This window comes from Carettochelys insculpta, chromosome 4 (genome assembly GCF_033958435.1).
Source record: "Carettochelys insculpta isolate YL-2023 chromosome 4, ASM3395843v1, whole genome shotgun sequence".
Lineage (NCBI taxonomy): Eukaryota > Metazoa > Chordata > Testudines > Carettochelyidae > Carettochelys > Carettochelys insculpta.
The window spans coordinates 75,739,284-75,762,133 of record NC_134140.1 but is presented as its reverse complement, the minus strand read 5'-3'; the positions used below and the strand labels follow the sequence as shown (position 1 = coordinate 75,762,133).

Genomic DNA, 22,850 nt, shown 5'->3' with positions numbered 1-22,850 from the left:
ATGATGGACTCGAGTGACTCAGTCTAGTGATCTTAGGAAAAGAAGGTTATGATGGCAAATTCTGCATTTTCAGGATCAGTGTGGATCAAATTCTAACAAAGCAAAGCTCTCTCTGTCTCTCTTGCTCACCTTCTCTTTCTCCCTCAATCACATTTTAGAAGGAGAAGTCGAAATGGAACAAATTCATTCTGAAAATTGGATGAATGTTTTTAATAGGAAGGGTAACTAAGCTTTAGAACAACTTACAAAGGCTGGGGTGGGTGCATCATCAATGGGCATTTTAAAATCAAAGGACTACCCCTCCCCCCTCCCCCAACACATAATAGAGACACGGGAATAGGAGTGGAACTTTAACTCTTTAAAACTGTAGCAAAAATAAACTTAGGATATAAACATCAAAACAGGTGCTGTCAACCATATACAAGGGGGGGAATTATATACAAGAGGGATCCAGGAGTGGCATTGGGGATGGACTGAATTTGGGGGAGGGCACAGGGGTGGGGAGGACTCAGTCATCCATGGCGATGGGGAGCTATGAGCCACAGCAGCTGTGGGTATCTCTACTGCCCCAGGTCTGGGGCTGCCTGCAGGGCTTGCGAGGAGCCAGGACCACGGGGAGGTAGGGGCAAGAGGGAGGCGCTGTAGCCTTGGCCTTAGCCTTAGCCTCACCGGGCCATGAGGGGGAGGCTGCAGGAGCTGGTTCCAGTGGGCCACGCTGGCTACCAGCGACTGCGCCAGTTCTAGCTGGTTGGCTGGGGAGAGGTCCAAAGGGATCAGGGCAGCACTGGGTGGCGGGGGGCGGCACTGGAAGGGGCTGTGGAGGAACTGCAGGGGGGACTGCAAAGGGTTTGCAAGGGAGGGGGAGGTTGGTTGAGGCTGGTGGCCACAGCCTGGGTGAAGGTTTCCAGACATTCTGCTACCCACACCCACACTTCCTGCTCTGTTGCCAGTCAGTCCTGGAGCATGGCCATCATGTCCCACATGGCGGCCTGGTTTGCTGCCAGCTCCTCATCTCCCCCACAGTGATGGTTTCAAGCCCAGTGGCAACTCCACACAACCACAGGGTGGTGTGGGCTGCTGGCCTCCTCTCCCTTGGCTACTGAGGGTGGCAGATCTGTTGGGACAGAAGAGGACAGAGGGATGGCCCATAAGTCCTGCATCCTGACTCCAGGAGCTTGGGCCCCCTCTCCAGTGTTCCCCACCCTGCGAGTCCAAACCCCAGTGCCCTGGGGTGGGAATAAGATCCTGGATGAGGAGGGGTCCCCTCATTTTGGGCCTTGCCCTGGGATCAGTTGCCCCCCATTTCCTCCCCAGCCATGTGGAATGTGTGGCTGTGCAGGGGGTGGTTGCTGAGTGTCATGCGGGTAAGTGGATGACTACTGGCTGTGGCAGAGATAGGGTCCCTCTTCCCATCCCTGAGGCATCCTGAATGTCTGGTACCTACCTGGTGCTCCCTTCAAGAAGACTGGAGATGCCCAGCTGGAGAGGTCCCGACTGGGTGATCTGGAGGGAATCATGGTGACAAGGGTCCCAGAGCTGGAACACTCATCATTGCTGCCATCCCCTAGGTTGTATTCCCTGGGGCAGGGGATGGTCACTCCTGAGGGTCCCGTCTCCTCCTCATCTGTGACAGGCTCAGTCTTGGGCTCAGTGGGCCGGGGTGGGGCACTGTGTCAAGATGATGCTCAGGAGTGGCACCTGCTTGGGCCCCAGGAGCTAGCCCAGCTTCCTGTAGTGGGAGCACCTGGGTGGGAGGTGCCCCAGAGCAGTTGACAGTATCTCGGCTGCGGCAGTATGCCAGCCTCAGCTCTTTGACTTTGGACTGTACCTGGTTCCCGGTACAGCTGAGGAGGCCCCTGGTACTGAGGCCCCTGGAGAGGAAGTTGAATGCATCCATGTTGTGGTGATGTACCCTGGTCTGGAGGAGAACCTCCTCTTTCGCCCAGAGGCTGAGGAGGTCTTTGGGCTCCTCTTTGGACCAGGAGGGGCCCCTTCTGGCTGTCCACTGGCTCAGCTCATGGGAGCCAAGGGAGGACTCACCAGGGGACTCCTGGGGGGCACAGGGCTCCTGGTACTTGCAATCGGTGTGTGGGGGGGTGGCAATCTCTGCTCTGTTATTGGGAGAAGGGCATGCAGCTGAGAGTTTGTGCTCCCCCTGCTGCTAGCACACTCTCAGCTTCCTGCCATGGGTTGCTGGGTGCATATTTCCTTAAACATGGCTGGCACTGGCTATAAAGCCCTGTCTGGGGTGGCCAGAGCATTTCTGCACTCCTGTGGACTGCTGCCATGGCGGACCCACTGTTTCAAAAAAACAGACTGGAGTGTGTCCACACGTCTTATTTCGAAGTTACGCTTCAAAATAGGGCACTATTCCCAGCACAGGAATGGAAAAATGACTGCAAAATGAGTCCCTGTTCCTTTGATCTGAATTTTGAAGTAGCGTATAACGTGTAGATGCTCCGTGGGGCTTTTTGAAAGAGAACCTTAATTCAAAATAAATTGTTAGGTTACGTCTACACTAGCACACTACTTCGAAGTAGCCTATTTTGACGTAAGAACATCGAAATAGGCTACTTCGACGCGTATCATCTATACGTCCTCCAGGGCTGGTGCCATCGATGTTCAATGTTGAAGTAGCGACAGAGGACATCGAAAGGAGCTGCCCCAGAAGGAAATGCGGAGCGTCCACACACACAAGCACTCCCCATCGAAATAAGGGGCCAGCAAAGCCCCAAGCCACTCCCTTAAAGGGCCCCTCCCAGACACACTCGGCCTGCACAGCACGAGATCCACAGAGCCGACATCCGTTTGCAGACCCCGTGCATGCAGCATGGACACCCAGCTGCAGCAGCAGCAGCAGCAACAGCCAGAAGCCCTGGGCTAAGGGCTGCTGCACGCAGCGACCATAGAGCCCCGCAGGGGCTGGACAGAACGTCTCTCAACCCCTCAGCTGATGGCCGCCATGGAGGACCCCACTATTTCTACGTAGTGGGATGCAGATCGTCTACACATACACTATTTCAACACTGAATGTCGAAGTAGGGCTCTATTCCCATCTTCAGATAGGAATAGCGATTTCCATGTCTCTCCGCCTAACATCGATTTCAACATCGAAATAGCTCACGGCACGTGTAGACGCGACGCGTACTATTTTGAAGTTGTGCCAGCTACTTCGAAGTAGCCGGCTAGTGTAGATGCACCCTTAGTGTAGACAGGGCCCCTGTGTTACACACTCTGTCAGACTAGATTGTCATAGTAGGCCCTTCTGTTCTTATAATCTTTGAACCTATGTCAATTTCCTCATTTCTCTTTCCTGTTCTGACTGTACACAACTTAATGTACCTAACTGAAACATCAACACTGTTCCATTGTAAAAAAAAAATACACAAGGAATGTTTTACAGGATTGTAATACAACAGGACCAGGGAGCAGTGGGAGACAGCTAGAGGGGAGATAAAAGGGGCTAAGCTAATTAAAGCATGCTTCCCTGTGGACTAGGAAAGGCTATTGTTGGCCAGCTGAAGCACCTGTAGCCAATTAAGGTCCTGTCAGGATCCTAATAACTGCCACCCACACTTGGGGCAGAGAGGTTGGTGTGAGGACTGTTTGGAGGTGTGTTGCTGAGATTTGAAAGGCCAGAGAATTGGAGGAAGGGAGACTCTCTCCCCCAAGCCTCAAAAACAGAAAGTAAACGGAGAGACACCTGCAAAGGTTGAGAGGGCCTGGGACGACTTCCTGGGCAACTTGTTGGACACTTGGTGACCCAAGATTGGGGGGTGGGGTGTTGAGTTAGCCCCCTTTCAAGAAGAGTATGGGTCCAGCCAGACCAACAGTTGGTATTTTGTCCCAGTATATTGAGTGTGAGCCCTGATGAAGTTGGTAGTGTCCTTTTAAATAAATGTCTTCCTTAACAGTGTAGTGTCAGCGGTTCACACCTGGGACTGGGTGGCCTAGTGGCTAGGCCCCCTGACCAGGGCCTGTTGGGTGGGTCCACAGCCCCCACCCCAGAGTCTCTGGGTTGAGTTTGGGGCATGGCCCTGAGAATCTAGATCCCCCTTTGATGGGAGGGGGGTTCTGGGGGGTCTCCCCACTCCCCTCAGTGCCTAGGAGAGGGTCCTGGGCTGTGACCTCTGGCAGCCGACAGGGTGGCAGCTGTGGCTTGGAGTCTGCTGCCTCAGAGCCAGCTCCTGTCTCTTGGCTGGTCAGCCCCAAACTGGGCTGGCTTCCTTCCTTTTACACCCCTCCAAGCCTGACACTGGTCGCAGGTGAACTGGGATGGGGCTGATTGGGCCAACAGGCCTTGTTTAACCCCTGCCTTGCCTAGCCTCCCTCTCACACTCTTACATGTAGAATTATTATATCTCATGAAATAAAATAACTATAGGTCAATTATACTTGTTACTAATATTGTCCATTAGAAAGATGGTAAAATATATGCCCATTGGGAAGAATATTACAACATACGCTAATATTTAATTTATAATGTTTACTCATTATCTTTATTTTGAACAAACTTTTTACTGGGAGCCATGCTGTGAGATGTAAGCCATACTGTGTTTCACTGTTAGGCTTAAGATACATTGCTAGAATTGAATATTATTAGTAACTTGAAGCGCTCACCAGGATCCATTAGTTAAACTATTTGTCAGGAAGACAAATCAATCAGTTCAGCACTTCAGGGCAGATCAGTGCCAGTTCTTTCCTTTTAATGTTGCTCTTGAATATCGATTAAGGGTTTGTGGGCACCTGTCCATGTAAGAACCACCTCCATTGCATACCAGTAATGACAAAATTGAATAGAAATTGAGTGTCCCCAGGGTATTAATATAAAAATAAAGAAATTATATTCCATTAATACTAGGAAAAATGCTTCCTTACCTGATTGCTACTTTATAGGCAATGGCCACTATTTATGTAAAGTAGAGCTACTCTAAAATGTAGCAGACATGGTTTAATGATTTTCTAAGCATTAAGATTAAGTACTGTTTTTATGAATTTATTCAGGAATAGTGTATCCTCATCTTGAGATCTATTTAATTAAATAAATATCTGCATAATAACAGTACTTGGAATCATGGTTTATTATTCAAATGTATTTAATTTACATATACTATATATTTTCATTTGCATATGACAGGATAATCATTCACTTGTTATCTAGGAATTGTGTGGAAAAGTAGACATTTTGTCTTTCAATGTGACAGCATCTTTGTAAGAACTGCAAAGATGCTTTCTGATACAAAGGACCAGATTACATTAAAGAAATATGTGAATTTCAACATCTCAGTCACAGAATCTGACACTGACAAATACATCAAATACTACATTTTCTGAATGTCAGATCTGACACCCAATGCTAAACTTCTTAATATATATTTTAGAAAGGGTAGCTATGTATGATTAGAAATTTTAGCTGGCTGTCTCAGGGTGCATGATTACTTTTTCATCCATAGCAAAGCTATTTCTAATTAAAGTGTTTAGTACAATTAGAGAAAACTTTTGAAATTCAGAGTGCTAAACAAATAGCTCAATTAATTGCAACACAGGTTTGAAGTAAAAGCGGGACTAGATTATCCTGGGGGTGACCTTGTATTCCTTGATCACTCAAAGCTCTCAAAGAGTTTTAATGGAAGTTTTTGGAAGTATGGAGGGAATATGTGACTGAATTCTTATCTGCTGTGAGTTGAAGCAGATAGATAAATAAACAGATAAATTTTGAAAAAAGCCATTTACTAGAACTGCCAACATACCTGGAGGAGAAAATAAGTAGCATTAAAATTATCATACACTTCAGCACTTGTGAATGGTTTGGGGACTTCCAGCTCTTCTCCCTTGAAGTCAGGTAGGAGAGACAACTTGGGGTGTGGGTGGAGATATGAGATTTCTTTTCTCCTTTATGTTTCTTTTCCAATACTTCCCTCCTTCCCTTGCCTCTTCAGCATTTCTCTTTCCTCTCTCTAACCCATGTCTCAAAATCTAGTTGGTCACTTTTTCTCATAACTGGTATATTCATAATGGAGGCAGATTCTATGTAGTATGTGGGACAAATTAGCACAGTTCATGGATTTCATAGGTTTCAATGGTTCATCTGATGGATTGTTTCTCTCGTTGTGGAAATACCAGGAGCCCGTGGAATGTGCAACTTCTTCCAATACAAGTTCCCACTAAAATATCTAGGATGTATACTTTTTCCATGAAGAAACAACAACAATTTGGCACATCTAATGCAGTTAATGCCACAAAAGATGCTCTTTGGTTTCCAAGACCCCTGAGGTTCAATTTTGCATTCTCATCAGGACTTCCATGAGCAATATAGTAAACTCTTTCATATCTGGCAGCCCCGGGACTGGGAGGTTGCTGTGTGTGAAAATATTATGGATAATAGAGAGGGACGCCTTGTCACCAGTTCTCTGACAGTGGGGATGCACTACAGCAGTGTTTCCCTCTCTGAAGCCCTTGGCAGACTAGGCCCTGAAGCACCGTCTCTGCCTGCTCAGCCCACATCACACTCCTTATGAGGGCTCAGCAGCTCAGGCCTCATCTTGTGCTGTTGTGCGGTGGAGAGGACTGTCTCCCTGTGCTCTGGCTACCTGTCCTGCCACACTCCCCACCTGGGTTCAGTAGCAACCAGCGTGGAGGGGAAGGGTGGCTAGCACACGGCAGAGAGATACTCTCCCCTTCTTCCCCAACCCCACCAGTGATGGCTGTCTGACATCCCCGGCCCAGGGAAGGATGGGGCGTGGCAGGCGCAGCAGCTTTGTCTCGGCTCCCCACCAGTGTCCCAGTGTCCCGTGTCCCAGTGCCAGAAGAAGGAGAAGCGACATTAATGGCTTGAAGTAGAAAGGGATCTCTTTGCTGCCTGCGAGCTGCACAGCCACCTTGAAGAGGAAACCTAGGCACTGAGACAGCGCGCAATGGCAGTGTTGGTTAGTTGAAAGTACCATTCGATTGAATACTGGTTAACTGTTCTGGTTTACTCTACCAGCAATCTGGTACCTGTGACCTTCATTCAAGGAAGCTGCCAAAATCCACAAATACATTAACTCTTCAAATAACCAGAAAATACTCAATCCCAACATTATTCCAGGTCCGGAGACCTTATTGACATCAGAGGAAATTTCCAATAAGATTAAGAAGACATATCCTGGGACATGGCCAAAGTCTGAAATATTTAGTTCTTACTCAGAAGAACTCCCACTGAAGTGGGTCACAGAGAATAAATTCATAACACAGCAATGAATGTTCTCATGACATTTTTTTAGACAATAAAAGTGCCTTCTTTATATGAGATGTCACGGTTCATTGGAAAGTTAATTACAAAGACTCATATGGAACTTACCTAATGTGGGTGATGATTAGTGTTGTCATTGGAATAAAAAAGTCATCCACTCTGTCAAACTGCTTTCCCACTGGCTGAGTATGAATAGTGTGGTGAGAAACACTACCACTGGCTTGTGTTATTACCTAGAGTAATAATAATAGTATTACATGGTTTAAAATAGTCCTTCTAAAATTAGTTTGAATTAATAAGGTTTGATTCAAAATAATAAGAAGGTTTAAAGAAAACCTCATTCTTCAACTCCACCACCATTACCACAGGAATATGATATGTAAGTCAAATTTAATAAATGGTTACAGTACCCCAACAATTGGCTTTTTACTTCCCCCCATGTTTCCATTATTCTTTGTCTATGCTGATAAAGTGCCATTCATAGAAAAATGGAGTTAAACTGACCAGTATTACAGATTCTGGAGAATCATTTTGTGTCCAGGCTTTAATGTTGTTATAATGATCAGGCTTACATGTTTATACAAATTGTAAGCTCAATAGTAAACAGTGAATAAACATTATAGAATGTTAGTGTAATCAACACCACAACCTATGTTGATGGGAAAAGGTACAAAACTAAGACACAAAGACTTGATTACCATAAGCAAAAGCCTTACTAATGTAATTCAAGGACTGTTTTAAAATTATAACTGGTGAAAAAGAAATTAAAGATCAGACATTAATGATAGACATTAGGCCATATTATTGGATAAAATAATAAATATTATTCAATCCATTCCTTCTTTTTGGGGAAATTTCTGGAAAAAAACTGGCTACATCAACATCATGGCTGCCAACCTACCATCTCCATCTCCATCCTAATCCTGTAGAGGCAGCCTAATCAGACCAGGCCAATGAGGGACTGAGATGACCCCACCGTCTTCTCCAGTTCTGGAAAATGAGACTACTCACACCCATATGTTCTTTTTCTTGCCAACCTTATTTCCTTGCTCTGGTCCTGGCTGGGAGGTGCTTACTATAGGCAGCTCTTGGACAGTGAGACAGTGGAACACTCAGGTACTCAGGCTGTCTGCATGCCCTGGTAGCCCTGAACTGTTTAAAGCAGCTGGCTTCTACTGGTAAGTGTGTCTTTGCAGCTCTTTGAAGGAGATGGTTGGCATATCTTCACACACTTCCCCAAGGACCCAGCACCTTCCTCACAGCTCTCATTGGCCTGCCAATGTAAGCTGTGAGGATACTGCTGGAAGCAGGAACAGCACATGGGGATCCACTGGCCCCCGCCTCCCAAGGGGCACAGAGACACATTCTTACCATCAGCCTATGAAGTTTCTGGAAGCAGGGTGGCTGGGGCTGTGGGAGGCAGGCAGACAGCCTGAGCTTTCCACCAGGCTGTGGGATATTCAGCCCCCAGCCCTGGCCTGGAGAGTCATGATGGCTCAGAGCAAAATATATGGCAGGCTGACCCTGCCTGCAGCCCAGATCCAGTCTGCAGGCCCTATTTTGCTCACCACTCCCCTACAGCTTGAAGTTGCTATGAGCATGACATGGTTTGTCATGTTTCAGAGTGGTTAATACACCAGTGGGCTGTGCTTGTGTTTTCTAGCAGTGAAGTTCCATGTGAAAGTTAACATCAAAGGTAAGCTGCACTTGCTCTCTCTGCCATTTTTTCTCTCCTCCTTTCTTGTGTTTGCCTTTTTTTAGCTTGTTAAGAAACAGGATTCATCTTTTACAACAGCCACTAATGCTCCAGACACTCTCAAGTCATTTCTTTCTTCTATTCCCAAGAGCTATTACCAGCTAAGGCTGGGTCTACATGAAGATGTCCTGCTGGTAGCTTCATGCTAATGAGCAGTCTCACAATTGCAAATGCTTGTTTATTAGCATATTCCTGCAGCTCGTTATCATAGCTGCATGAGATCCTGCTGCTGGCAGAGGGTGCTACTAGCAGTAAACAAGCTGTGTAGACATGCCTCTGCTGGCAAATCCCTCTCTGTTACCAGCCTCTTATTCCTGAATTTTACTAATTTAGAGGAAATATATAGGCTTGTGACAAAGTGAAAGTAGCCTTAGGTTGACTGACCAGGCTGGGCACTTGCTAAGCATCCCTGCATGGGGCATATGGGTGAGATAATTAGTTAAGGAATGAATAATTGAACAGTTAACAAGGTAACTCAGCTCATCATATGAGGACATGCTTACTCTTCCTTCTACTACAGTTTTCTTACGATAAGGTCAAGGCCAATTTTTTTTTTCTTCAAATAAGTGCCTGAAATCAGAATGCTGAATTCACAATTAGGCATGTAAATTAAAGGGCCACATTTTCAAAAGGTGTACCCAGTAGTTCTCACTGAAAATCTCCATCAGCTTCTAAATTCAACTTAGAGGACTCTGTACAGGCACTGATTTAAAAAATAATCTTTGCCTTAATCTTTCCAATATGAGCAGTGCATTGTTGGTGGGAGCGTTCCTGTGTGGACAACATGAACACCACTTGTTGGGGCGGAAGTATTTTGTCAGCAAAAGAGATAACAAACAACAACCACTCTTCATGACTTTAAGCAACATAACTGTGTCAACATGAACATGTTGCTAAAAGCTGCATAGTGTAGACAAAGCCTTAGTTATCTAATAGCTAGGCTACATCTACACTTCCACAATAACTCAACATAAGTTATGCAAATCCAGCTACATGAATAACATAGTTGAAGTACCTTAGGGGTCTACACTGTACAGGGTCAATGGGAGACACACTCCCTTTGACTTACCTTTCTCTTCTCAACTAGGGTAGAATACCACGATGGATGGGAGAGTGACCTGCAGTTAATTTGGCAGGTCTTCACTAGACCCACTAAATTGAACGCTGGTGCACCGATCTCTGCTCTGACAATCTCAGCTGTAGTGTAGCTACAGTCCTACTGTCACTATTCTGAGAAGGCCTACTTTGGTCCACAAACTTTCTTTACTTCTTATGTCAAGCTGTGTCTAGGTCTCCAGCAAGATCTGCACTACCCACTAATATTTGTTAAGCTTGATTATTAGCATTACTGTAAAGATTTATATAAATATACTGACCTGCAATGTTGGTGAATTCTTTTCCATGTTTCCCCAGCTGAGCACCCATACCTGATCATGTGATTTGTCATAGTGTAATTTTACTGGAACAGGGTCTGTGCTTACTGCCTGTAGTGTGAAGACAAGAAGTGATAAACATCCTCTTTTTGATTTCAGAAGAAAAACATAATATAAAACTAAGTTAGAAATTATTGCTGTGCGAGATATTTCCAGCTGCTGTAAGACCAGATATAAAAATCAGGTGTCTGATTAATTTGAAGCTAATGTACATCTGCTTAAATACCAACTTTTATTCATTATTTGCATAGTGTGTCATAGATATGTATTCAATCAGCAAGTGACTGTATACCATACTGGAATGAAAAATGAGCTTAAGACAAAAAGTGTCAGGTAAGCCAAATGTTTATTTAAGTGCCTTACCTCATTAATGAGTAGGGGCAAGACTTTTCATTGGACTGAAAAAGGAAGGGCATTTTGATGTATTTTGCAAAAAAAAAAATTGTTTATTTCTCCTGATCAAAGTTTGAAAACTCTAACTAAAACATCAGCACTCACAACAGGAAATGCATCTATGTCCTAGCTGCGTTATCTAAATGACAAGGCCACCATCAGTAAAGAAAGAGTTTGTACTTTTATTTGGGTGAATATTCACTTATCTGCTGGAGTTTGATTTTGCCATGTATGTTAAGACACAGCAATCTCCCTGGCCTCGGCCATTGATCCTGGTACTCCACACTGTTGTGTGCAGTAAGAGACTTCTGGGCGAGCCTGAAGACCCTCTAGCTACACTAGGCATGAAAGTCAATTCTGATACATGTATTCAAGCCTCAGACAGTCAACTTGATTAATGGTTGGTATTTAATTTACTATACTTGAGAAAAATGACTGCCACAAGAATATGTTTATTCTACCTAACTAGGTACTTCTGTTGCAGGTCGATACTACTTTTTTTTTTTTAAATTCACTGAAGTAATTCTATATCATATCTTTTTTTTTACACAATAGCTATGTCTACACTACAGAGTTTTGTCGACAGATGTCACTGTCAACTGATATTTCCTGACAGAATCCCTGTCTACAGAATACATCCACACCTAATGCAGGCTCCCACCGTCAACTCCTTCTGTTGAAAGAGAGAATCCACACACCCTGACTGCTCTGTCAACAGAGTGGGCTCCAATGACCTGGAAGTCAGGGTTGCACAAACACAAAGCCCCTCCTGGTGCAACAGCCCAACCAGCCCCTAAAGGGCCTCCCCTGGGCCACATTCCCTGCCCATGCTGAGGCTTGCATACCTCTTGGAGGGACAGCAAAGCTAGTGCAGGGTTTCCAGGCTTATTGATAGACACTTTGGCTTCTCCATTTAGCTATGCCACCAGAGCAGCCCATGGGCTTGCTCTGGCCACACCCATGGCTGCTGCAGTTTCTGCAGCATGCCATACATGCCATCCTTCTCCTCCTCCTCCTCCAGAGGAGGGATGAGCCCGACTCCTCCCGTGAGGAGTAAGCCATAGTCACTGCTGCCTTGCTGTGATGGCGCCCATGTCCCCAAGGCAGCAGGTGTGTCTGGCAGTATACCACCACCTCAGACTGGTGATGGGTGAGTGGGATGACCAGGGCTGGCTCCAGAATTTCTGCATGCAGAAGGACACCTCTCTGGAGCTATGCACCTGGCTTGCCCTCATCCTCTGCAGGGAGGACACCCACCTCTGCCTCACCATCCCCCTGGAAAACAGGGTAGTCATCACCCTGTGGAAGCTAGCAACCCCTGACAGCTACTGATCTGTCAGGAACCAATTCAGTGTGCGGAGGTTCACCACTGGCAGCGTCTTCATGCAGGTAAACTGCTCCCAGGCTGCAGACCCTGCCCAGGGTGGTGAGGGATCACACCTAAGGGAACTCTCAGGGAGCAGGAGCGGAGGTGCAAGGAGGGGACTGGGAAGGGAGAAAGCCCCATCCCAAGGGCACTGTGTTGTCCCACTCACTCACAGCCCTGCTGCTTGGAGGTTGACCTCCCAGGAGGGGACCTGAAGGGGTGGGGTGGGCCAAAGGGGCTGGGGAACACCCAGGGGCTAAGGGTCTGACCACCTAGTCCCTCTCCCATGTGCCCCACCTCCTCCCCACTGCAGGCTGTGAGGGCCATCAACTGCCAGCTGCTGCAAAGACTCATCTCTCTGGACAATGTCAATGCTGTGGTGGCCAGATTTGAGGCCTGGAAGCTCCCCAACTGCTTCAGGGCCATTGACACGACTCACATTCGCATCCATGCCCCGGACTACAATGTGGCATGTTTCATTAATAGGAAAGTGTACCACTTAAATGTGCTGCATGCCCTGGTGGACCACTGTGGGCACTTCAGCAATATGTACATTGGGTGGGCCAGCCGAGCACACGATATGAGGGTATTCAAGAACTCCATCCTCTTCTGGAAGATGGAGGAGGACACCTTCACCCCCCACCAGGAGCTGGCCCTTGGGGATGTGGACATGCCTGTTTACATGGTGGAGGATGCCGCCTACCCCCTAATGCCATGGCTCATGCGGCCCTATACTGGACACCTGGACCTCCACCCAGGAACTTTTTAACACATGCCTCAACCAGGCCCATTTGATTGTGAAGCATACCTTCGGCCATGGTGCTTACTCACCCACCTGGATGTGGGATACAGCAATGAATCCAAAGTTGTGGGGGCCTGCTTTGCCCTCCACAATCTTCTGGGGGAGGCCTTGCTCCCACCAGGGAGCCCACCAGCTGTGCCTCTGAGGAGCCTGACACCCTCCCCCGCCCCATTCGTCAAGTCCACCAAGATGGGCTGTGTATCCAGGAGACCCTGCGGAATTGCTTCTCCCTATAACCCTTCCCTCCTCCAGGGCACCCCCTGTGGGGGTTTCAGGCCCTCTGCCTAACCCCATCCCCACCCTGGCCCCTCCCAGCCCTCCACAGCCCCTCCCTAATAACTAGAGACATGGGGGTTGTGAACAAATAAACCTTGACTTTTAGCACATAAATGTGCCTGCAAAAAAACCAAACAAACAAAAACCAAAACCCTAAAAAGAACTACTTACAATGTGTGTGGGGGATAAACTATGTACAATGAGTTTGGGGCTTGGAGGCGGGGTGGGGGTGGGAAAGGCCTTAGTCTAGGCACGGAGTGGTAAGCCAAGACCCTGTGGGGGAGCTGGCCTCTAAGTGGCCCCAGGCCACATGATCCCCTCCTGCCATGAGTTCGGGGTCCCCATTGGGGCTGGGTAGAGGCCAGTGGCATTGGGAGGTGTAGGCAGGAAGGGGCCATGGTGGAGTAAGGCCCTGCTGTGGGGAGCTTGGGGTTGGGGGGTTGTGTGCAACTGGGGGAGTGGGGAGGCTTGGGGAGCAGGCACTGGTTGAGGACAGGATCCATTGCGCAAGGGTAAGGACAGCTGGAGGAGACTTGCTAGGGGATGGGCAGCTGGAGACAGGGGGAGTGGGGGCAGCTGGGGCAGGAGGAGCAGGGGCAGCTGGGGAAGGGCAAGTGGGGGTTGCAGGGAGAGGGGGAGTAGTGAGGAGTGGGGCAGCAGGCATGGGTGGCTGGGCCAGCTAGTCCTGCCAGACACCAGTGATGCTGTCCAGGTGGGAGATTAGTTGGTCCCATGCCTGCACCTGCCACTCCTGGTCCCTTGCCCACCATGCCTCGTCAGCTCACAGCCGCCACTTCATAACATCAGCGACCTGTCCAAGGCCCTCTGGTCCTCTGCAACCTAGTGATGAGCCCTACGTGCATAGGGCCCCCCACGCCACCATGGCACTGCACTGCACCCCAGCATTGGTTGTCCTGCGGCTGTGCCCAACTCTGGCTCTGGCTCCAGCTCCTCCCATGGGCTGGCTGGCCCTGGTAAAGAGGTGGGGCCAGCCTGGCCCACCAACAGTCCATCTGGAGTGGCAACAAGGAGGCAAAATGGTAAATCCTTCCCTCCACATGGCTCCTGGGGCCCTTTCACACCCCACCTCTCCCAAGCATGTGGCTCGGGGCACTGTCCATGGGTGTGGGTGCTACCTGTGTCCTGCAGACATGCCTGTAAGTGGAGGGTCATGGTCCCTGGGGATATGTCTAGGGTTGGGCCCTTGCCCCTGTGGCTGTCCCACCCACAGCTCTGTTGGGGCAGGCAGGACCCCCCCACCCAGGGCCCTGTGGCTCTGCCAGCCTCCCCTGGGGCTGAAAGCAGGTTGATGCCTATGGCCTGCAGCTGCATGGTCAGACCAAGTGGACCATGGTGCTTTGAGCACATGTGGAGGTGCTGGGTTCACAGGGTGAGATCCTGCCTGAGCTAGCCCAGTGGGGATCGTGGAATGCCTAACCCTTGCCCACCCTCCCCCGGGCTTTGGGGTGTGTGCCCTGTGGGGTGCTCACCAGCAGGAACCTCAAAAAGGTCCAGTGAGGTATTGGAGGTCTCCTGGCCGGAGAAGGGACCCAACTCCAGGCTGATGGCCAGGGTCCCATTGCTGGCCCAGGAGGTGGTGTCACCCTCATCCTTGGGCTGCTGCTCCTCTGGGTGGGCCTCTAGCTCCATGGGGGAGACCTCTCCAGAGGTGTGCAGGAAGTTCATGTGGGTGGTGGGAAGTGCCCTCCACCCAAAGGAGCTTGTGGAGCGCCCTCTAATAGGGACAGCAGGGCCATCATGCCCCTGAGTGGTGGGCGTCGTCCCAAGCCTGGCTATATAGTTCTTTGATTTTTGCCTGGACCTTCTCCATGGTCTGGGCAGGGTGTCCCTGGTCAGCCAGGGCTCTTGCAACCTGGCTGTCGCCCAGGGCATTCTGCCTTTTTGCTGCCGGGTCCAGCACCACTGTGTCCTCTGTCCACAGGCTGATGAGGTCTCAGATCTTGGGGTCTGTCCAGGATGGGGCACACCACCTCCTGGCTGGGAGTGAATCCTGGAGCTCCTCTCCCTGTTTACTGGTGGATTGGGCTGCTGCCATCACTTTGGAGTGGCTGCAGGGCATGGCTGTGGGCAGGCTGCAAACACTTGCTGGCTGGGCAGTTCACACGCTTCCTACTTCCTGGTATGGGGTTTCCAGGGCTGCTGTCCCTTTAAGACTGGCTGGTGGAGCAGAGTATAGAGCTGTGCCTGTGATGAAGAGAGCATCTCCAGGACCCAGGTGGCTGATGCCATGGAGGACTCCTCTGCGAGAGAAGAGCGTCTACACTGCTATTCTCTTGACAGAATCTGTCTACAGAGGTGCTGTGCCTCAAACTTTCAAGACAGAACTATGCTGGCAAAACTGCTGTGTTCTGTCAACAGATTCTAGATAGAAAACATTGGCCCTGGGTCTACAGGTGCCCCTTCCTTTCGAAAGGGGGATGTTAATGAGCAGGTTCAAAATATGCTAATTAGGCACTGCAATGAATATGCAGCACCTCACTAGCATAATGGCAGCTGCGGCAATTTTAAAGTGCGGCTTTTAAAATCCCGTGCTGCCCATGGAGACGGACCCTTCTGAAAGGACCTGCCCCAGTTTTTGAAAGCCCTTCTTCCAATCACAGATAGGAAGAAGGGCTTTTGAAAATGTGGGGGTCCTTTCGGAAGGTCCCTTCTCCACGGGCGGTGTGCGATTCGACAAGCCGCACTTTCAAATTGCCACAGCCACCATTATGCTAATGAGGCACTCCATATTCATTGCAGTGCCTCATTAGCATCTTTCAAACCTGCTCATTAACATGCCCCTTTCGAAAGGAAGGGGTACGTGTAGACCCAGCCTTGTAGTGTGGACGCTCCCTAGTTTTGTCAACAGAAGGCCTTTCTGTCAACAAAACTTAGTAGTTTAGACACAGCTAATATGTTCAGTATATCTCACTAATCCTTAACAGTATTCACAATAGAGGCAGAATTGTCTAAAATTGGTAATATCTGACTTCACTTCTTCAAAGTGAAAATCTTACTGTGTTATACTTTCAGTTGGATAGGACAATATTGGTTCAGAGGTATTTATGGGAAAACCATGTGTGTAGGAGACAGTTATGTTCTGGTTTGGGTTCTACCTACATTTTCGGTAGCTGCAATAGCTCAATTTGATGAAAGCTACCATGTGACATCATGCACAATGATACCCAGAAGAGGTTAAGAACTTATCTTGAAAAATAAAAGTAAAATAAGCTGGTTTTAAAAACAAACAGTTGGCCCTATCTATATTTTATACTTCTGAGGTAATATAGGGTACATCGATACAGCACTCAAAAATGCAGCTGCGGTTCAGGAAGGCATACCTCCATTAGCTTTAATCTAGCTAGCATGGTTGAAAGTAACAGTGAAAATACAGCATTATGAATCTTGGACCAGACTACGGTTTCACATGTGACAGTACAGTTTGTCCTAAGGCTTGTTTGCCTGATTTTCATTACTATTTTTAACCACACTAGCTGGATTAAACCTTGTGCAGGTATGCCTACCAAAGCTACAGTCAAATCTTTGATTGCGGTATAGACAAGCATTTAATGTGAACTCTTTATTATGATATTACAATAGAAACTTCACTAAGCTGGAAAAAGTGTGTTAAGATGCAAAGTCACTATGCCAATGCAATGTAATTTCAAGTCTATGGAACCCTTATAAACGTGTATTCAGCTGACTCAACTAAAATGTATTCAACTCAATCTAATTTCTTTAACATTGTCCCAAATCAAGCAAATTATTCTGTTGGAATTACCGTTATACCAGTGTGAGATCAGAATAACATTCCCCACTTTTTGTAGCTTTGTGATCAAGTCCTAAAGATCATAGAGTTCAATACCACAATGCTAAATCAATATATATATATTTTTTTCTTGTGTCTGTTCAGCCCAACAAGTTATTTAAGAAATCTGCCATGTTCTTTTTCCCTTTCTTGGCAATGGCTTGTTAACAAAATCACACAGGTGAAAACATATGTAATTAAGTGACACTTTGTATTATGAGTGAAGAAAAACAAGTGCGGGAATAATTTTTCTATTTTGGTCATCAAAGTAGAAAAAATAAAATACGGCAGTCTTTTTTTTTTGGTCTTCCCATTACGGAACTGTAGAGCACAGCTTGTTTATCAGTTTGTCAAGGAGAGTACCAGCTGGCTAATTAAGTGAACCTAATTTAAACTAATGATGTCTATCCTCAAGATAATGCACTAATGGCTGGATGAGACTGCCGACGATACTTAAATGTACTCGTGAGGTGTAAGAACAAACCTCTGCTTCATCTAAGCAGAACCTTGGTTTTCCTTCTGAACATACAAAACAATGCCAGTTGTTTACTAGGCCTCTTTGTTAAGCAGTAAGATAACCCATGTTAAAAGTCATATGCACTTTACAAAACGGTGACAGCTGTGTTATTTACCTTAAAAACAATAGGTAGGGTAATCCTGTATATTTTTTAATATAGTTAGCTACTTCAAAGGAAAGCTCTGAATGACATTTATGGTTACATGTGAATGATTCCATTTCTTTACTCCTTCATGTTCCCAGTCCTGAGGCCCCATTGTGCCAGGCATAGGACAAACAGCAAAGACAATTGAAAAAGGAATTGCCCATACTCTATTGATACATAATTTTATGCACGTGAATAGCCCAACTAAAGTCAAAGGACTCATTTCTGTTTAAAGTTAAGCAGATGCCTGTTTGCAGCAAACAGTTTTAACACATAGGATTAGTCATATCATCTTCACTATTTCTATTTTTGTATATTATCCTAAAATACAGCTAGAACAGGAACAAGTGATTTAGATAGGAAAAAACACAATTCTGCAGCATAAATGTCTGCACAAAACGTGAAAAACAGACTTATATTCTCCTCTCAGTATAAATTTGATAGATTTACTTTTTGTTATTGCATCTAGGCTTCTCTTTGTTTTCCCCACTTTTGACAAGGACCAGAACATTTTTTTTAATATCTTAAACTCAGTTTCACAGAGCAGATACACAGATTTCTCTTGATGAATTAAAGTGATAACACAACCTGAAAATACATGTGCTGAGTATTTAAATAACATGTTACTAAAAAGAAGGGCAACTAGAAAAGGAACAGGCTCCCTGCCTCCTTCCCAAACAGATAAGGGTTTAAATTCATGAGAGAGAAGAGCATCACACAGCTCCTGTCTACTTCTTGCTGGACACTGGGAGACAGCAAACTCAGAAAAGAGGATTCTTTTCCCTCTGCTGGCATTCACCCTCTTTTCCCCTCAGAATCTGTTCCCTTCCATGCAGATCCAATCCTGTTTTTAACCCACTGGGCCACGTGGCTTGCATTTTAGGAGGCATGGACTTATTTATATAGAGAGGAGATAGAGGGTTTTTTTGTTTGTTTTACCTTATTTACTTATAAAGGAGGCAATCTCTTAAGACGCACCTTAACAAACAGCTTACTATCGTATTTTCTAAGAAACTTCAACTTTCTTCAATTCCCTGTGCTAGGAAATTGTATTAATAAAAATGGCAAAAATAAATACTTTTCAAACAACTGGCATAACTAAGAAGTTAAACTCCCTGTTTTCGTTTTCTCCCATTTATAGTGTATATTTCTAGACCTACCTTTAAGGAAAAAAAATATTGATTCTTAGGGGAAAAAGACGGTGAAATGAAAGTTGATGTCCTATTAAAAGATAAGGAGAACAGGACTGTTTCTTAGGTAATACCAGCAATGCTGAGCAAAGTATTTCATGTGGTATGTGGAGAAATTTTTATGGACTTTTTTCCCCTTGTCTACTGAAACATTCAGAGTTTTTTCAGGTTGCAGTCTATGCAGTATATGCTTCATTAGCAGCAGCCAGTCATATAAGGCAATTCCCATGGGCTGCATCTCTAAATGCCCCACAGCCTGGAAGATTCTAATGAGATGCACATGTAAATATCCCACACCTCATTAGAACATGGCCATGTGATTTGGAGTCCAGAAGCAGCTCTTCCAGGTTCCAAAACAGACATGTAGACGTGTGGCCTGTGGGGATTCTGGAAGGACCCTCCTTCCAGAAGTCCCCTCTTCCTCAAAAGGAAGATCTCCACAGATTCTAGAGGATTCTAGAAGATCGCCACAGGCCGCGCATCTACACATCTCTTTTGGAATCCAGAAGAGCTTCCAGACTCCAAATCACGTGGCCATATTCTAATGAGGCTCAGGAAATTTACATCCATACCTCATTAACATCTTCCAGGCTGCTCATTACCATGCCCCTTCTGGAAGAAGGGGCAGGGCATGTGGAGACGTAGCCATAGTATTTTTGCAATGTCCCTGATTGCCTAAGCATATCCCATGTTACCAGGAAAGTCAGATGAGTTCAGAAAAAGCCCTACTTCTTGTTGTCCTCTAAGATACAGGCTAACATGGCTAACTCTCTGATACTATAGAGAGAGTGACTTCTTTTTAGTTCATTCTCCAGCCCATCAGTTATTCTGATCCTAATATCTCACTTTTCTATAACGCCTTTGAGGACTATCTTTTATTATATGTGTCTGAATTAAGTATTTTCAAGTTTCTTTGATGCAAATGCATGAGCATTTTCACTAACATAAGTCTCCTTGTATAATTAATTCAGGGGCTTATATTCCTGTACAAAGGCAAAGTACAAAACAGAAGTCACTTCCATAATTTCCCAAGTTGGTGTCCCGTAGTATTACCACTTGATATTTTGCTTGATACGAATCTATCTCACCTCTACCATTGGAATGTTCCTTGCTATTCATTGTGTGTATGTGTGTATGCGTGCATGCACACAAAAACAGAGATCTTCTGCGGAAGTCATTTTGCCACTGGCAAAAGGGTAAACCAGGACTAGTGGGAAGTGAATTGTACCTCCCATATTAAGGTGATGGCTTAAATCCTGATGCAGTCCAGCATAGCTCTGTTCCCCATCCACTTTCGTCTTCCTCTCAGCACAGGGGAATTTTGGAGGGGAACTAAGAGTTGGATCCAGAAGAAGACTTTTGTTATTATTGTTTTTTTTTAAATTCAGAGTAGTTTAACAATGTTTTCTGTTGAATTTTAAGATGTATATCTTAATTTAAAAACTTCAGATATATTTGAATATTTTTCTTAGAAGCCTAAAATGCTATTAAAATCAAATGTGTATGTTGTTAAAAAGTTGCTATGCCTGAATATTACATCATTTTACATAAAATCTTGTGGACATTAAAAACACTTGTGTGATTGCAATTTGAATGAGAACATGGACTTTGATGTTGGAAAGCATCATTTTGCAATAGCTGACTTTTTCCTGGAGGATGACAGGTGAATTGTTAGGTTATTAAGCTTGTTCATGAACCAGCTTCATAGCTGCTTGCAATAGCATTACATTTATTTTAGAAAGTGCAGAGCTCTACTTTTAAAATACATTTAAAGGTGATTTTACATGTTCTGAAATGGGCTATAATTAGAAAATTCCTTTGCTGGCAAAAGACAGTTGACAGTTCCAAACGGAATGCCTGTAATTGGTTGACCTGTGCTTCAGCTCGAAAAAAAAAATAAAGCAGATCTTCTTGGTCAAATGCCAACAGTCAGAAAACCTAAACATTGTATGGCATAATATATTCCACTGTGCATCATCATATTGGGCTAAAAATGAAAAAATGAATATAATATGTTTGTAGGGGTATTATCAAAACTGAACAGTAAAAATAATTCTATTGCAATTGTGTCTTTTGTAATTGTAATTGTGTACCTGTCTTATTATGAACTGTTAAAACACATGAGAGTTTATAACTTAAGTTCCCTTTTCATGTTTTAGAGATACAATTTGAAAGCTTATCCTGTTATTCTCCAAGCATATTTTTTATATTTGAACACCTCATGTAGCTGGTGATAAAGGTCTGGATCATGATGCCATTAAACATAAATGACAAAGTTTTCTCTGAACTCAAATGGGGGCAAGATCAGGTCCACAGTGATGAGTCATATTGTCCTTACTCATATGAATCCTCCTCTTGATTGACTTAAATGGGAGGATTCACATGACTAAGAACTACTGAGTTACTGACATTGGTATAATTGTGCATGTGAGTAATGTTACGGAGCCTAATAGCTATATTTTAAATCACCTTATTACCTTGTACATTGTGGAACAATAAGGAGGGATTCTCACCTCCATTAGAATCCATCTGTGGCACCATAAAATGGTCTGATGGACTCTGAATCTAAATGGAGAAGAAACCCCTCAGGGTGTCAAAGTCATGTTGGGCACTTCCCTACCTTCTTAGCAGCCCATAACAGAGAGGACAGAAAGGTGGCTTAAGGGGAAAGCATTTAATTTTTATAGTGTTCCATGTGAATTGTAATAACAATACAATAACTTTTTTTTCAGAGATAGGATGCAATAGAGTAAATGTGCCCATATAAAACCACGCAGAGAAGCAGGTGTTAAAATATTGCATCCAAAGTTGGCATTGATTGTAAAACTAGAAATACGTACCTGAACAACTTTTTGGGATTGTACATCAACAATAAGAATTCTATCCAAAGTAGGCTGAGTTACATATATGAACTTGTCTTTGACATTGACAGCAGAAGCCCAAACACACCTCTGAAGAGTATCTCTTTCAGCTTTGGGGCAAACTTCATCCTATAATGCAAGGGAAATAAATAAGAAAGAAAAATTAAAATCAAAATGATAAAGTCGACCAATGCAAAAGGCTAGTCATGATTGATTATTATTTTAACCATATCTTCTCCTTTGTCAAATACAAGGAATATTGCATTTAATCCATGGAATACATAAAAGGTTAGGATTTAGACTATTAGCATTAAAACCAACGGCTATGGTTGCAATGACCAGAACCACTGGCAGCAGGATGCAAATGGGCAGTCTCAAAAATGCAAATAGTGCTCATTTGCATATTTGCTCACCAGCAGATGCTACTGCTGGCACAAAAAAAAAACTATTTAAATGTGGTTCTGCCAGAGAATCCCCGACTTTGTCAACAGCCTCTTCTGACCGATTTTTTCCAGGCATAAGAGGCTGCTGAGAAAAGTGGGATTCTGCCGGCAGAACCACATTTACACAGCTTTTTTTGTGCAGGCAGCAGTGTCTGCCAGGGAGCAAATATGCAAATGAGCACCCATTTGCAGTTTCAAGACCACCTATTTGCATACTGCTGCTGGCAGCTTGGGTCAGTGTAACTAAAGCCAATGTGGATAAATACCTTTAAACCAGAATAACAAAAATCTCCACTGAACTCTAAAGCTTTCACAAGTATTTGAAAATTATTTTGTTTAGGAATGTGTGGTGTATGTCATATTTATTAGTTCCCCAACTTTTACTACTATGGGCAGTTTGATCAAAGCAACATTTTTGTTTCCTTAACATTCATCTGCTGCTTATTCATTCCTCATCTACAGTTGTCTGTTGAATATATCCTAAATGGTTGCTGTAGAAATTATTATACTGTGTTGGAAGTGATTATTTCAAGAAAGAAAAAGCAGCAAGAATCAATGAGATCTTAAACAAGAATTTTGCTTCCAAGCATAAAGCTCCCTTGAAATGAGTAAAAGCGGGAACAAACACT

The 22,850-nt window shown here is 45.2% G+C and overlaps 1 protein-coding gene across 2 annotated transcripts in view; it reads right to left on the bottom strand.

Moving 5' to 3' along the window:
• Positions 1–22,850, bottom strand: part of FSTL5 (follistatin like 5) — a 655,002-nt gene that overhangs the window by 57,806 nt on the left and 574,346 nt on the right. For both annotated transcript variants that reach the window (XM_074991879.1, XM_074991878.1), the window contains 3 exons: positions 21,758–21,907; positions 10,364–10,471; positions 7,340–7,464 (listed from right to left, as the gene is read on the bottom strand). In XM_074991879.1, coding sequence (XP_074847980.1) covers positions 7,340–7,464; positions 10,364–10,471; positions 21,758–21,907 — 383 coding nt within the window. The remainder of the gene's footprint in view (positions 1–7,339; positions 7,465–10,363; positions 10,472–21,757; positions 21,908–22,850) is intronic.